A 17,757-nucleotide genomic window follows, 5' to 3' on the forward strand; every position below is an offset into this window, starting at 1 on the left:
AATATTTGCAATTATATCACTAGCTGCATTTTTGTTAAAAACAATAAAATAACTACTTTTCGGCATCTGTTCACAAATTTCGAAAGAAAAGGTTCGACGCAAAAGAAAGAACTTCTCACGAACTATTTGCACAATGTAGACCTAGAAAATAAGAAAGAATGAAATGAGAAGTTCCATTTTGATTCCCATTAACATTTGTTACAACGAAAAGTAGGAGTTAACTGGTAAGAAATATCGCAAAGAAACGTTTTTATCAAAAGTAATTACTCACTAGTTAGTTTAAGGTCAAACCTACACAAAAGTATATCTGTAAAATTACACTTCACCATTTGGAATATATGGTTGCTAGAAATAATGACATTTAAATCTATTTAAAAAATCTTTCTATGGCTTGAAGTAACTGTAACGACTTCTTTTCTTTTACTAGTTTTTAAAGTAATAATGAGTGATAAAACCAAGAAACTGACACTTTCCGTGTCATTTTCAGTCCTAGCGCAACACCAAGTAGGAGTTGTCTACAAAGTTAATTGTATGCAACTTGAACCATTTAGAAATAGGACTCCAATTATTCTGAGCACAAATAATGAGCAATTTTTCAGACATGCCTACTTTACTCTTTATTAACTTGTGTGTATACGAAACTTTTCAATAATATCTAATACTGTAACAAGTGTCGTTACGTTTATTCATTACTTTTGAAACACTAATGTCATGCACGAATCCAAACAAATACGACTACAATAATTATAAAACTATGGCCTATAATAAAAAGATAAAAATCGCACCTTATTAATTCAAATTTATTTAAAAAAATTAACCAAGTAAAAAGATTTCAAATAAAAATCCCACTTCATACATACTCTTAACACTGCTGTAGTAGCGATAGTATTTACAGGAACAAATTCTAATCGTTCTAGAGTTCCTGAATGTCGAAGGTCCGTAAAACAAAGTACTCAGCGTGTTGTTACATACTTCAAACTAGTTACAAACACTGTTGAATAATGCAACTTAACACATATTACGTTAGCTGCGAAGCTAAAACGTCTCATGCATATAGTTGCAAGTGATGGTGTCATTTCGCTAATGATAATTGCGGACTTAGGAGATTTTGTTCTGCATTGAATACAGACATTATTTTCCGTAATACAGACTTCACGCAATGTTTCGATTACAAAAGAAAGCTGAATTTTTAAGAAGTCAATAGTCCAAAGTTAAGCCCACATATTTTACTACCAGAAAAAAAATAATAAAACAAAAATGGATACCCAACATTCTGTGAAAAGTTTAATATAATTTGTTAATAGCAAACTATCTGTTCGACTCAAACTAATTCATTTTCACTCTTTTTGTGGCATTTTAATCTTGTAAGGTCTTCAGGTTTTCATTTTAATCTAACTATACCATAACAAGCATCGATATGATAACGCCTGTAATTATGATAATGTAATTATGAATCGTTTACTTGTATTCATTTTTAACAAACTGTAGCCTTAACTTTTGAAACATCACGAGCAATTCAATGTCACCGATAGCCTGAGGTATGAGGGGTTTTCTCCTCAAATAGTGTTTGGTGCTCAGACAGATCATGACATAAAGTCCTCTGAAAAATATTGATGATTACGTTGATGTTGAACGGCCTGTGTTGCTTTCCTGAGGTAAAAGATGACTTAAGTTTCTATTGCTGTTGTTGTTGTTTTCTGCGATACGTTTTTCTGGAAGACACCTTCACAGTCAAGAACATTTTCAGTTCACCTTTGTACGTTTCACGCTCATTCTAATGATTTAAATTTAAAATAAGTCACTAATTAGAAAACAAAAGCAAACAGTAATTTCATATTTTAACAGAAATTCTCTGTATATCAAGACATGTGTTAAAACCACTACCGAATATTTCTTCAATATATTTTGAATTTTAGATTTTATCTCTACCTTTATAACCAAAGTGATACTTTGAGTAGAAAGCAACACCAAAAGTCGATCAACGTTCTATCATTTTATTGATTATAGATCAATCAAGTTTGTTTGTTTTATTTACCATAAAGCTACATAATGAGTCGTATGCACTCTGTCCACCTCGGGTAATGTAACCTCGAATTTTAACGATGTAAGTCCATTAACTTACAGCTGCTCTATAAGGGGACAGAAGGTTAAGAAATACAAGAGTTCTCAAGCCACTTCGAGTGTAAACTCGCTGTTTTTTGAGCAAATTTGTGAATAATTCATACATTGCTCTAATTATCTATTTTTCCAAAAATTTAAAATTGTTGGAACAGATGAAAACCTTGTTAAATTATTAATCCGATGAGAGTTAGGCACTCTGGATTATCTTGTTAACCTAACGAAGTGGCTAAAGAAATGATTTATATTTAGTCATATTTATGAATAACGAACCTAGCATTCGCTATGTCTCCATCTAATTATTAAACAGTTATCTCACAGTTCAATTAACATTGCTCATTTTAAGATTAATTGATTACACGCAGTTTCTATTTGATAAAATCATTGAAACTTATTGGTAGCACTGCGTTTCCATTTTCTTTTCACAGGGTTTCATTTTTAGTCCCACAACGTCGTCTGGAAGAAAGAAATCAATGAAAATAGTTTAAGAAATGTTTGTTTGTTTGCTTTTTTAATTTCGCGCAAAGCTAACTCGAGAGCTGACTGCGCTAGCCGTCCCTAATTTAGCAGTGTAAGACTGGAGGGAAGGCAGCTAGTCATCACCACCTACCGCCAACTCTTGGGCTACTCTTTTACCAACGAATAGTAGGATTGACCGTCACATTATAACGCCTCCACGGCTGAAAGGGCGAGCATGTTTAGCGCGACGCGGGCGCGAACCCCCGACCCTCGGATTACGAGTCGCACTCTTGGCCATGCCGGGCCCATTTAAGAAATATAACGGTCTATAGATAAATCTAATTATTATGAGTATTAAAATTAATAAAGATCTTTAAGCAATTTCCAACTGTGTTGTACCTTCCAGAACGAGCCTTATTCTCTTTCTTATGTCTCCTCCCAATGGCACAGAGGTACGCCTGTGGACTCACCTCCCTAGAAAACTGGTTTCGATACCTGTGGCGGGCAGGGCACAAATAGCCCTTTGTGCATCTTTGTGCTTAATTCTAAACAAACTTTATTATGTAACGCAGATATTGAATGAAAAGATTTAGTTTTTTTTGTTTTTTTTGGGAATTTCGCACAAAGCTACTCGAGGGCTATCTGTGCTAGCCGTCCCTAATTTAGCAGTGTAAGACTAGAGGGAAGGCAGATAGTCATCACCACCCACCGCCAACTCTTGGGCTACTCTTTTACCAACGAATAGTGGGATTGACCGTCACATTATACGCCCCCACGGCTGGGAGGACGAGCATGTTAAGCGCGACGCGGGCGCGAACCCGCGACCCTCGGATTACGAGTCGCACGCCTTACGCGCTTGGCCATGCCAGGCGAAAAGGTTTAGTCTTCACATCTTAACGGCAATCTTTAACATTCTCTTGAAGCTTGTTTTATCCATCGGACACAACAATAACAGACCTAATAAATTGTAAATGTTTTGAGATTAAAGTAACCTAAAATGATATTCATGATATTGTTTCTAGTATATAGTTAATGTTATGATGAAAAAAGTGCATCATCATATTCAAATGTTTAATATAATCATATTAGTCGTAACTTTTTGTATGAAACAAAACTGTGTTATGAAAATAAAGCTGATGAAAGGTTTTTCACATTTACTTCCTAAATGTCATAAAAAGCGTCTTTAGAGTCGCTCAACTAAACATAGCTTTACATTATTTCCAATACATACAAAGATGAAGAAAATTTAAATAAATTATCACACATTTCCCAAAACAAAACTCGTAACCGAATATTACAATTTGTAACAAGCAGGGAACATTTCACACTAGCCTGACGTCACATTTGCAGTTTACTAGCTTTATTCACTAGCTATAATAACGCGCTCTCATTGTTAAATTAAATGTGACTTCGAGTTGAAAGCGGATTTATGAAGTCCAACCGAATAATCAGAGTATTGAGTTTAGTCCAGAAAAGATCTTTAATACCGACATTCCATTGCTGGCCGTACATTTAACTGAATCGGTTTCGTAAAAACTATAATTCATGCTTTAAACTACTGTTCGAGTTGCTTTTTCTTTGTTTATAAGGAATAATAAAAACGGTAAGTATTCAAAAAGGGAAATTAAAATGTAAGTGATGAGTATGTGTGTGTATTTTCTTATAGCAAAGCCACATCGGGCTATCTAAAGAGTCCACCGAGAGGAATTGAACCACTGATTTTAGCGTTGCAAACCCGTAGACTTTAAGAGAAGAAAAAGAATATTATGATAATTATCTTTCATTTAAGAAAAGCTTAAACTGTTACGCTAGAATGATAGTTACATTTTATATTTATAATAATGCTTACATAAACAGTAGGCATGGCCAAGCGCGTAAGGCGCGCGAATCGTAATTCGCAGGTTCGTGCCCGCGTCGCGCCAAACATGCTCGCCCTCCCAGCCGTGGGGGTGTATAATGTGACGGTCAATCCCACTTTTCGTTGGTAAAAGAGTAGCCCAAGAGTTGGCGGTGGGTGGTGATGACTAGCTGCCTTCCCTCTCATCTTACACTGCTAAATTAGAGACGGCTAGCACAGATAGCCTTCGAGTAGCTTTGTGCGAAATTCCAAAAAACAAACAAAACATAAACAGTATTTTAAGAATCATTTTTTATGGTAGGAGTCACATATACACTACTAGTGCGGATTTTTCATTTAATTTTTTTGTGACAAATATGAATAATTCGTAAAAATTATAACAAAAACGTATTTGTAAATATACTTATATATTATGATATTTTTTGTTGTTTTTAAATGTTTGCACAATGAGGGATTCTGGAAAGCATAAAATTTCAGCTAAATAAACTAATATGGTTAAGGCTATGGTGAAAACCCGGATTTTTGAATATGTGTTATTCCTTCTTTTTTAGATCCAGACCGAGAGAAACAAAAACATATTAAGACACAACAAGGAATGACTTGAACAGTAATTACCAATATACGAGTAATTAAGATCATAATAAAAGCCAGATAAATGAATGGTTAGTAGGCTTGGCAATGAAATAAGTAACAAACAAATGTTATTCAACTAAATTAGGTCGGTTGTGAAAATGATTGTATTAGACTAAGTCAGCACAAAGAATTTCGTTATGAGTTGGTACATAAGTAAAATAATATTTTTGATACATAATTTGAAATATTATTTTATTTGCTCCTTTATAAAAAAAAAAGCCTGCTTAGTTCTGGAGGCGACAGTGGAACAACCATGCCAGGGAGTTACTAGCTATCACAGCTGTGTGCTGTCGAACATCTGAGTTTCTTTGTTTAAGTCACACATTTCCACAGTTACTTATTTTTCTTGCTTTTGTCAACCCTAGCAGTCAGACGAGACAAGAAAAGAAGCGGAATCAGTTTGAATAATAAAGTATTGTGTTTGTGTTTAATAAAGAATTTTTGTTTCAAACTACATTTACGTTTTTCTGTTTTCCTTTACTCTTTTCTGTTCAGTTTAATCATCGTTTAACAGTCTCAAACCGGCAACTTAGGGAGAATTTAAAACTTTTCTGCTGGATGTCAGTGAATCGCAACACAACTCTTTTTTTTTATGAACGTGATTTGTTGAAAACTGCTGGACCAACATTTCTTGACAGATTAGGCTCTAATGGTTCGTCGAAAATTAATGATCTGAAAGTGAACACGTGATAAACTTATTTTTTTTAACGATAAGTATGAGTCTAATGAATTTCAAAGTCAGTGAAGGAAGAAATCAAAACACAGAACCTTAACCACACGTTCGTGGAAACATGCACTGATCGAGGTAAAAGTGTGATAATTACTTTTGTGTTTCATCAACGTTATTAAAGTTCGTTGTTATTTTTTTGAATCAAAAGTTAAAGTAAAATTAAGAAGTTTATCTTCTTACTATTGAAATACTAAAGCTATTTCATGGTTATCAGTCCAACAAGACTTAAGGCAACAAACCCTGTGTTTCGTGGCTTATCTAACACTTTCAAAGATACTCCAACCAACGTTTATGAAAAACGTTTATTCTTTGGGTTTCAATGTTTCCTTTTCTCTCATTTTATCCTGACGTCAGGTGTAACTCATATCTTTTGTATGAATACATATTCAACTGTTAAAATAGAAAGATTCAATAACAAAATTATTTCATCCTGGGCACTTTTCAGATTTAATTAAAACCACTAGAATCATCATGATTATTTATTTTTTCTGCTCAGTACTGAATTTTTCTTTAACAGAAAATGGTTACCTAAAAGGTTATTTCTATTTCCTGTTGATATGTTATGCAGCTTTTACGTAAGAATGATATTTTCAACAGCTTAGTACATTACACTATGCACAATCACTTCTGTATACAGCCAAGTAAGAAACTAACACTCACCTGATATTATCTTTACGCTTTTCAATCAGATTACAGCTGTTACTTACGACCCGAGCGTAGTTTAGTATTTAGTGTATTAAAGTGAAAGGCTGATGGTCTTGGATTTGAGAAGTGATGCTACCACTTGATGTTTTGCATCACTAGTTGTGGATACGTTATAAAAGTGGCAATCGATTTCACTTTTTGGTTAAGAGTAACCACTTCAAGTATAAGGTGCTACCGATTGATTAGCTTCCAACTGTCCCTCGCATTAACTTTATAACTTTATGGATGATAATGCCTGAACTTTGAAGTTTATGATCTGTCTACTTAGTCCTCTTACTTGGTCCGTATTTCCAAATGAGATGGCTTTGCCTGAAAACCTTTGAGAGTTCTGACGCGACCCTTTAGGTCGTTGCATGTATAAGGAGTCATTCATTTAAACAATAAAACATGCATAAGCCAACAGTAGATCTGGATACTGTGTGTAGATTTCCTGCACAAAATTTCTGAGTCAAAACTATTATCTGATAATTGTTCTGAAACAATTTAACAATTTTGTTTATGTTTACGTACAATATTTCTATCTGTTCTCTTAAAAAATATATTTTGATAAGAAATATATGCAAAAGATTTTTATTTAAAGAATATAACATGGAAATAAAGGCTTTGTATGATTCAAAATAGAATTAGTTATATTTTCTGTTTCGTATAATGTTTTAATTGGAAACTTAACCCTATCGTTATTTTTGAAAGAACAATCTAAACTTTTTAGACTATGCAGGATGAACTCGAATTTAAAATTGACGGAATAAACCTAAATTATTCACATTTGTAAATCTTATTTTTACAGATGTATTAGAAAGCTTTTATAGCTGGAAGTTGTTTTTTTTTTCTTCTTTTTCCTGTAGCAGTTTTGAGGGTAACTTCGAAATTTTGCTCCCGCTTAATCGTCATTTTGAATATTTCAACAAAAGCAATAGTGCTGTTATCTAAGATATTAATTTAAACTTTCATACAACTACAAATTCATCAGGTTTACTACATGCTTGTGGTTGTATGATGTTTTAAAAGCTGAACAAATAATGTATTGACATCCAGTATTTCAAATAGAAATAATTAACACTTAATCATTTCGTACAAAGTAGATTGGTATGTTTATCGATATTTAGTTGAATTTATACTTAATATTATTAGAAATTTAAAATATAATTATTTGCATAGGTACATCCAAATAGTTTGAACGCATTATTACACAATAATTTTAAAAATCACATGTTCTCGCACTAATAAAAAACATCAAGTCACTTTAAAATATTTTTAGATTTTGCTTGAAGTAGATATTTTCTTTCCGAAGTTTACGCAAAGCTATATAAAGAATATTTACTCAAAACGTCCCTAATTTTTGAAAAGAACTTAGCCAACAACACCCACCACTAATTATTGAACAACTTTAATCACAAAGTAGAATTTGATTATTCTACTATAACTTACCCTCAACAATAAACGGCAAAGCGCGTTTTTGTGGCAAAGGAAAATGAATAATATACCCTTAAATCCATAGTCTAGCCAACCATTATGCTGCGTCCTGACCAAGGAATGAACGCTTTAATTCTTTTATATTTCTAATTTTATCTGCTTATCTGAATTTCTTATTCATAATACTATCCATATCAATGTGCACGCGATATTCATCTTTGTTTCTTATGGCATCTTCCTAAAGAAAATCAACCTTTGTTATAAATATTTGTGTTTAATCTTTTCGTACTTAAAGCTATTGTATGACAAATTTTCTTTAATATCAAACTACCCAAGCAGACATCAGAAATACTTTAACAAATTATAATGCTGTACACACTTTAATATGGTTTAGTTGTGCAACTTTGTAGCCCTAAATTACGTATATGCTTATATATATTTAAATATTCGTATATAAAAAGTAATGTTAAGTATAATTATTTTGTCATTCTAATAACCAATATTTGAAATTATAAATTACAGCAAAGTAGCTCATTAATCATGAACAAAACTCTTGAGGCCTTAATGAGCCATGATGGAACTCAAGCGCTGAAGATTACTGATAAATCGTTATACAAACAGTTAATTGAAGCTTATTACTTCCACAGTCACTCAGCTTTAAATCATGTATCAATAATGACCCACTATAAATTTCATGAAATTATATTTAATGTCTGTCGTTCAATACAAAAAAAGAAATTTTTATGCGAGTTTTCACCTGAAATGATTCACTGTTTTATCTGATAACAATATTGCTCCACATAAAACTACTGCAATAACAAGAAAAAAATGCTCTTTAAAGTAACTTAAATAAAATACAAAATCTCTAATCTCTTGTTATGATTAAATACAGAATTGATTATGATTTACATTACGTTACGTTATTTTAAAGTCCAACCTCCGAATCCTCTTTTATTTAGCATGTTTATCCAATATGGAGACAAATAAGAGATGCTCGAATTGTGACATCCTGGCAGCTTCTTTTGTTTTGTTGTCGGGTATTCAAGCGAAAGGTTTTACCACTAGGAACTTTTGTCTAACCTCATAGCAGATTTAGTTGTCACCCTTATAACACAGCCATGGCCCCAAAGGGAGAGAGCTATTTCTTTTTTGGTGTCATAGTTATGCGTGGACGATAAACTTATAGGTCCACAGTTGGGCACGCTATCCAGTGAACCTATCAGGCAGTTTAAGTAGTTACAAGTGCCTTATTCGAATTTGCTAAATGACTAAACTGAGTTTGTTGTTGGTTATAGTATTTTGCACAAAGCTACTTGTTGACTACCTGTGCTAGCTGTCCCTAATTTTGAAGAGATACTTGCTGACTACCTGTGCTAGTTGTCTCTAATTTTCAAGAGCTACTTGCTGACTAACTGCGCTAGCTGTCTCTAATTTTGAAGAGGTGGATTAGAGGAAAAAAGAGAATCAACAACACATATCACTTGCTCAAAGACTATTTACTCTAGTTGAATAGTAGGATGTAAGAACATTTATAACACGTAGACCTGGCATGGCCAGGTAGCTTGGGCACTTGACTCATAACTTCAGGATCTCGGGTTCGAATCACTATTCCACCAAACATGCTTACCCCTTCATTTCTGTTGTGCATTATGACGTAACAACCAATCATTGGTAAAAGAGTAGCTGAAGAATGGGCTCTGGGTTGTGATGACTAGCTGCTTTCTCTACAATAATCCACTGGTAAATTAGGGACGGCTGGCGCAGATAGTCCTCGAGTAACTTTGCGCGAAATTCAAACAAATATTTATAACACATCTACTACTACAACATGTGAAGCGTGAATCTTTTATCTTTTACTGAAGTCAAGCCAAAGAACCTTGTATTTACAGCCTAACACGTTCATTTTTAGTTTGAAAAACTGAATTATACAAGCTGAAAAATAAACGTTTCTTATATTTTTTACATCTCGAATCTTTGAAACTAGGTTTTCGAGCAGATTACATTGTCAAACTCGAAATTATTTAGCTGAGCTTCTCAATTTATTGTAAACATCACTTTACTTGAAACTTTCAGAACTATAGAACTATTATTTGATCTATTTTTAGAGGTATAATGCGACCCCTGTTCAAAACCAATGAACATATGATCCACCCTGAAACAGAGTACCATTTTAACACTTTTGTTAACACTAAACATGTATGTCTGATTTGAAATATAATGTTAAACTCTTAAACAATTATACATGCAAATTTAGTTAAAATCTCATACTTATACGCACAATATAAAGTCTAAGGACTTATAAAGCTAAAATCCAATGTTCTTTTCCCTGCGGTGGATACATTAGATAGCACAATGTGGCTTTTTTCTAAAGATGAACAAATAAACATTACCTATAAGGAAGACTATAAGATAACATGAATTTATTTAAATATACCATCGCATTCCTTGTTACTTATCTTTGATCTTTCTTTGAACCTAACAAACTGTTCGACATATTTCGAGCTCTTATCTTTAATGTGAACTTTTCCTAATAAAATATCCGGCATATTCCGTGATGTTTAATCTTAGTTTGTCTTACCAAAATGTCATACGTATTTTGTAGTTTGAAACGTTAGAGATATTCCGATGATTTTATGGTTAAATATTTATCCGAACTAACAAAATATCAAACATATTCAGTACCTTCTACCATTATATTTTAATATGATCTAACAGTTTATTGGTTTCATTTCGTAATTTTATGCTGATCGTACTATGACGTATTCTGCAATATTTTAAATTATTTTTAGTTTCACCTAACAAAATGTTAAGTATATTCTGTGCTCCCAAGTGACACAAAGGTACGTCTGCGGACTTACAATGCTAGAATCTGGATTTCAATACCCGTGGTTGGTAGAACACAGGTCGTCCACCATGTTGTTATGTGCTTAACTTAAAGCAAACAAACACATTATGTAAGCTTAACTTTTATTCCTTAACAAGATACAAGAAATAATTAGCATGCTGTAAAAATGTTCTTAGTTTGGCGTAACATAATATCAAACATATACTGTGAATTATTCCTGATATCATTTAACATGATGCAAAAAATATCCATTAAACTGAAGCTGATTCTCAGTTTCACTTTGAAAATACCGAACATGTTCTGTAACTTCTACTATATATACAATATTATGTTTGGTAACAGCCTTGTTTTTGTTAAAGCAACAGAGCTACAAAATGTGCTATCATTATTAAAACCTTTATTTTAGCGTGCTACATCAACAGCCACTGGATACATCTGGTAATAAAAAGAGAATATTTAAAGCCCACTGTTGCTCGATTCCAATTTTCCTTGTGTAGAGTTAGCGATACATGATTTACATACCAAATTCTTTGGTACAGATGTAGTTAGGGTAAAGAAAGGTAAATAATGGAAGTTTACTCACTGTGAACAGCTCGAACGCTTCACATACTGTTCAAAGTAGCGGACTTCTTACTCCATCTGTAGGACCTCTGTCGACGTCTGCAGTTGAAAACAGACATAAAGGCTTGTCTGTATTTCTTGTGCATGAAGCTGTAGATAATGGGATTACAACAGGATGAAAGGTAAGCCATGAGGTGAATAAACGAAATAACATTAGGTGGTAATTTCCGGTAGACGGCACTAGCATCGTAAAGTGTCCAAGTGTTGACAACAAATAATGGCATCCAACAGATGAAAAAGTTCAAAACTATTACAAATAGCATTCGAATGACTCGTTTCTTTGCAAGTTGACCTTTTCTGTAGTTTCCTCTAACCACCAGATGGCGGTGAACTATTCTGGAGCGCGACGACGCTGGAAGAGTATTGTAGTTTTTGTCTCCACACATCTCAATGATGACTGATCTTCTCGTGGTATTTGTTTTGATTGATGGTTCATTGTTCTGAGTAGATAATAGTCGAAGTGGCAGAACTACATAAAAACAAAAAGCAAAAGGTGTTTAAAGAGATAACGAATCATTTTTAAGAATAATGATATAAATAGAAGTTCTATTTGTTTGTATATTTTTGAAATTAGTGCAAAGCTACACGAAGGCTATCTGCGCTAGCGTCCCTAATTTAGCAGTGTAAGACTAGAGGAAAGGCAGGTAGTCATCACCATCCACAGCCAACTCTTGGGCTACTCTCTTAACAACGAATAGTGGGATTGACGGTAACATTATAACGCCCCTACGGTTGAAAGGGCGAGCATGTTTGATGTGACGGGAATTCGAGTGCCTTAACCACCGAGTTCTATATTAGTACCCTTTTTTCATGATGTTACAAAAACACCTAGCCTGAAGAAATCTTCACAAGAATGAATAAAAACCTTACATCCCGGGCACTTTCTAAAGGCAGACCTTTTTTGTTCTGGGTCAAACTAGGAATGTTATTATAACACTTGTTATATATTATATATGTTTAATCTTCTTTTGATGAATATTTATTCTTGCTACTTACTGCCAAAAGTATCCGAAAAGTTTTTATTATTTGATTGATTGTTTTGGAACTAAGCACAAAGCTACACAATGGGCTATCTGCGTTCTGTTAACCACGAGTATGAAAACCTTGTTTCTAATAGTGTGCATCCGCAGACAAACCGCTGTGCCACTGGGTGGATTTTATTAATTGTTAAAAAACATGCATACATTATTCTATACGTTCATACTAGTTTACATATTCTCATTGTTTACTTATGACTTGTTGTTATTTTCTTTTATTTTTATTTTTTCAAAACGGTTTTGGAGCCAGGAATGGCCAGGTGGTAAAGTTGCTCGACTCGTACTCTAAGGGTCGAGAGCTCAAATCCCAGTCACACCAAACATGCTAGCCTTTTCAGCCGTGGAGCTCTACGGTCAATTTGACGGTCAATCTAATATTAGTGAGTAAAAAGAGTAACCCAAGAGTTGTCGCTGTGTGGTGAAAACTAGCTGCCTTCCCGCTAATCTTGGCCTGGCATGGCCAAGCGTGTTAAGGCGTGCAATTCGTAATCTGAGGGTCGCGATTTCGCATCCCCGTCGCGCCAAACATGCTCGCCATTTCTGCCGTGGGGGCGTTATAATGTGCGGTCAATCCCACTATTTGTTGGTAAAAGAGTATTATAGTTGATGAAATACTGGTTTTTCACCCTTTTATTTTTAATTAAACTTAAAAACATTCTTGCAAGCAAAGTCGAGATCCACATGAAACTCAATATTAAAATGAAATAGTATAAACATAAATGTATTATATGATATCATCCACTAAGTAAAGGCCAATATGAAGACATAATCTTTGTTAAAAAAGGAATAAGCAAACGCTGGTTAAAACAAAAATTTCAAGTGGAATTTCATAAGTGTACAAATATGTCTATAATGTTTAAATTAAACTTGTAATATAAATAGCTTTAATAAATAAAGAAACATTTTCCGTGAGAATGGAGTTTGGAGAAGCTGTTTTCTATTTTCAGCAAGAACAATAGAAGTCTGATGTAATTTCACTTTTCCATGACAAAGTAGGTTTGAGTATTTTGAGTTTTTTTCAAACAAATATTATTATGGTTTGAAATAATTAACAAGCAAAAGGCCTTACCATCTCTTTGTCCCTGAAAACCCGTATAGAGTGCATGGACAATTAGAGAGTACATCAATGTCATCATCAGAAGTGGTACAACCAGCAAACCAGCAACCAGGTAAAGATTGAAAGCTCTTTCAGCTATGATATTCGGCCAGACGTCTCGGCATTTATAACGATCTATAACATTCAAAATATAAGATTAACATTTAATTAATTAATGATTATAGGTCTAATTTATACAAGTACAAAGGGAACTTGAATTTCAATTAATGTTTTTTTTCTGAAAATATACAATGTGGAAAGTATTCTGTTATTAAAATTGCATAGCTAATTTAACACATCTTTGTATAGTAATAGATAGACTTTCTTTGTCATTAACAATACCTTGGACTTGCCGTGACATTGCCTTCGCAAGATGCCCTATTCTATTCTACTGTAGTCCGTTTGCCAAGATGAACGGTCTTTAATTGATTTATTTTGTTGACAAAAAATTACTGTGTGAAATGTGATGCTAACATTATCCCAAAGATGAGCAATATGATTGAAATCTGATAATGTAGAAGAACAAGAAAAATTTCTGAAATCGCTCTTTGGATCAGTATTAACAAAGGAGAACACAATGGTTTATTGCAGTGTAGCTTGGGAATAATATTTTTACTTCATAGAAAATTCGAGCATAAAGAGGTGTAAATCATTAGTATCCATGTTAAAGTATGCGCTGGATGCTATTATTCTTCATAAAATAATCAACAACGCAACCAACTACTGCAACGCTCTCTACATCAATTCACCACAACAAGTAGTTTGCGTTATTAGAATAAAATAAGTAGATTTAAGAAAGTCTTATTGTTTCGTCCATTGTTCTGCTGTACTGCCAGTACAAAGAAAAGTAGAAAATAACTCGTAACATCATTTAAGATTCATTCAATTTAGATAAGAATAATTTTCAAGAAAGAATGATATTTATATTGAATCAGTTTGAAAGAAATATAAAAATGAGTACGTTTTTCCTTACAGCAAAACCACATCGAGCAATCTGCTGTGTCCACCGAGGAAAATCGAACTCCTGTTTCTAGCGTTGTAAATCCGAAGACTTAACACTGTCCCAGCGGCGGACAATACAAACGTGAATTTTCTTTTCAATTTAAAAATTACCACATCTACACCAGTTACTACTCAATGTCGATATGTATATACAACATCCAAATTATGAGATATTTTATTTTAGTTGGTATAGTTTCGTTCTTGGATCGTAATGTTTAGGAGTCAGGCTCGTGAGTTTCGGTTTGTGTGGGACTTTTAATTTAAAATTAAAAAAGTAAAATTAGTTTTTGTACGTATTATATTTAAAGAGATAGTTTCTTACAATTTTAAAATGTCAATCAGCTTCGTGAAATTTAACCATTACAGAATTCAGTAATTTTTAAATTATACGACGAAACCCCTTCGTTTTTTCAAATATAAAACTACTGTATGTGTTACTATAAATACTTACTTTTGATTGGCACAAGTTTTATCAAGTCATCTGTTTATCTGTTCATTAGTCTGCTACTGTTACAAGAGATTTTTATTGAACATTATACGTTACGTTTGTTCCAGAAAAAAAGAAACAAAAGGGTTTTCTCTTCTTCCAGGCCTATTAGACAATAATATATGTTCAGTATAGTTCGAGATTACGTCAGCTTTGGAAACATGAGTCATCAAAGAACAAGATGTAAGATACATTTATCAGAAAAAGGACCATAAAGACAATATCATTTTTCTAAATCATTTCAGGGTATCATTTAACAAAATTATCTTGATTAATGTATTCATGTCCAAAACCATCATGAAAATTGCATGACTCTTCTGACAAGAAAAAAAGTACAGTCAACATATAAGTATTTCAAAACACATTAATTCATCTTCCTTTGAAATTTTAAATCATTTCAGATGTTTTTTAGAGTATTTCTGGCTTTGCCTCTCATTTGCACAACGACATGTCTGCGGATTCACTTTTAAAAACCGGGTTTTGATACCCGTAGTAAGCAGAGCACAGATAGCTCATTGTGCAGCTTTGTGTTTAATTCCAAAAATAAACAAATTATTAAACAATAAATTCCACCAATTTTTCTCCTCAGCTGTAGTTCCACTTGTTTCGATTTTTTCGTTTATGTAGATTTAGTGCTAACTTTTTAATTCTTTAGAAGGCAAGTATTTTGGGGCCGTGGTTCATCAAGGATCTCAGATTTTAATTATAAAATATATTTTTATATAACCAATTATAAAACTAAGAAACACCGAATGAAAATATTTTAACAAGCGTTATATAATTATGTATATTATATAATGTATAGCGACGTATTGGAATTGATTTCAAGTTTCCATTTCCAAAAGGGTTGTTGTTGTTTGTTAATAAATACAGCAAGAGCTATCTGGGCTCTGCCAACCACGGATATGGAAGCCGATTTTCTAGCAGCTCAAGTCCGCAGACATGCCGCTGTGTCACTAGGGGGTCCGGAATTATTAAGTAGGAAGTTAGCATTTGCAGATGCAACAGTAGATAAACTGTCATTAACTTTTGTATACGACTAAATGCAGCCGTTGCATAGATGCATTTTCATTAATTAATAGGAGAAGCTTGTCTTATTTCAAACTCTAACAGCTCATCTTGTGAAAGAGAGATCAGCTTATTGTAGCTGTTGCATTAAAGATGTATTAGGGGAATGCTATCATATTCAGGTTTTCTGTTGCTTTATCGCAGGGATACTTTGGACTGTATGCCACCGCAGGAAATTCAAATCCTCAATTATAGTATTCTAAATCTCGAAATATACCTCCGGCATACCGGGGAACATATTCTGGTTTAAGATGCCTGGAATAAAGAGAACCTTGTGGTATTGATCGAACAATATCCTGACATTTCGAAAGTGAGTCTGAGTAGAGGAGTGAATTACTGGTGATATGAATTACATAAAATCTTTATGTCAAATTAAGGTTATCTTGTAATAGCATTATAATAAAATACATTTCTCGGTTTGGTTTATCAGTGTTTTCATGTGGACACTTTTTTAGCCCAGATCCTATAATTCCTTATAATTTGTTTCATGTTTTAGCCTGATTAAATTTATTGGTGTTACATTTTGTCTTTTCAAAATGTTTGGGTTAATGTACCTATTACTTAACAGGAAACATTTAGTATTGTTATATTTATCACAAAAATAGAGTTACAACAAGAGGCAATCCTCCATAGCCAAGAAAATTGAAATTATTTGAGGCAGAATTAGACTAAATTAATATATTAAACCTTTGTTTTCCTTTTTATTAGCTATATATTTCGGCAACGACAACACCAAGCGGAAGACGCGTGTATACCCGATCCGAATTTATAACTCTTCAGGATCTTTACTAGCCTACCTTTAAACTGAAGTTCTTTTAGGTAGGATTAAATTACAATAGCTTATGAGACTTTGAGCGTTATGAAACATACCAGTCAAAAAGGTTCGACCTTCAGTAATCAGGTGAATTATTGCTAGGAATATTTTCTTACTTTTTCTGTATTCATAAATAAATTAACCTATTGCTGGAAATATTTCCTTAGACTCGTGGTTGCATAGATCTTGATAAATTATTTCTATAAATATTTTCTCTATCCATCAATAACACGGATTAGATAAATCAATTCGAATGATATTACATTCGCCCATTATACACGTGGATCAAGTAAAATATCACTAGAATTTTTCTCTTAGCCCTTTGAACATATGTATTTATTACATGACTATTAGAACGCTATCGGATAAGCTATTGTTATGAATATTTCTTTATACGTTTGGATACGTGTATCGGTTATCTTACTACTTTCTCACCGATCAGTAAATACGTAACGCATCTTTCTTTTGATCAGATTGTCAGGGTACATGTATTAAACCTTATATCACTGAAGACATTTGAATGGGTTAGAGAAGCTTGTAAATTATTAACTGCGAACTGTAATTCCGAGGGTTTACGGTTCGCGAGTCCCATTCCCGCCAAATTACTTTTTGCATTTTTAGTCAGGAATGGTATTACTCCATAATGCGCACATGGAAGAGTTGACAGCTGGTGTTGTTTACAAGTTATCTACACGTTAGTCTCTCGGTATCAGTACTAAGTTAAAGACGGTTAACAAAGTTAACTGTTGTCGAGCTTTGTACGAATTTCGGAAACATAAAAAAGCGTGTACTTATATAAGAATTCTACATTATTTAACCTGCAGACGTTTTTGTACTTTACTTTTGACAACCAGTTTAGCAGTAATTTGCG

General features: G+C 33.3%; 1 protein-coding gene across 1 annotated transcript in view; it reads right to left on the bottom strand.

Moving 5' to 3' along the window:
* Positions 1–11,065: 11,065 nt before the first annotated feature.
* Positions 11,066–17,757, bottom strand: part of LOC143238657 (cholecystokinin receptor-like) — a 57,221-nt gene continuing 50,529 nt past the window's right edge. The window contains exons 4-5 of the mRNA XM_076479072.1: positions 13,489–13,650; positions 11,066–11,851 (exon numbers count right to left, since the gene is read on the bottom strand). Coding sequence (XP_076335187.1) covers positions 11,364–11,851; positions 13,489–13,650 — 650 coding nt within the window. The 3' untranslated portion in view covers positions 11,066–11,363. The remainder of the gene's footprint in view (positions 11,852–13,488; positions 13,651–17,757) is intronic.

This window comes from Tachypleus tridentatus, chromosome 13 (assembly GCF_004210375.1).
Source record: "Tachypleus tridentatus isolate NWPU-2018 chromosome 13, ASM421037v1, whole genome shotgun sequence".
Classification (NCBI taxonomy): domain Eukaryota; kingdom Metazoa; phylum Arthropoda; class Merostomata; order Xiphosura; family Limulidae; genus Tachypleus; species Tachypleus tridentatus.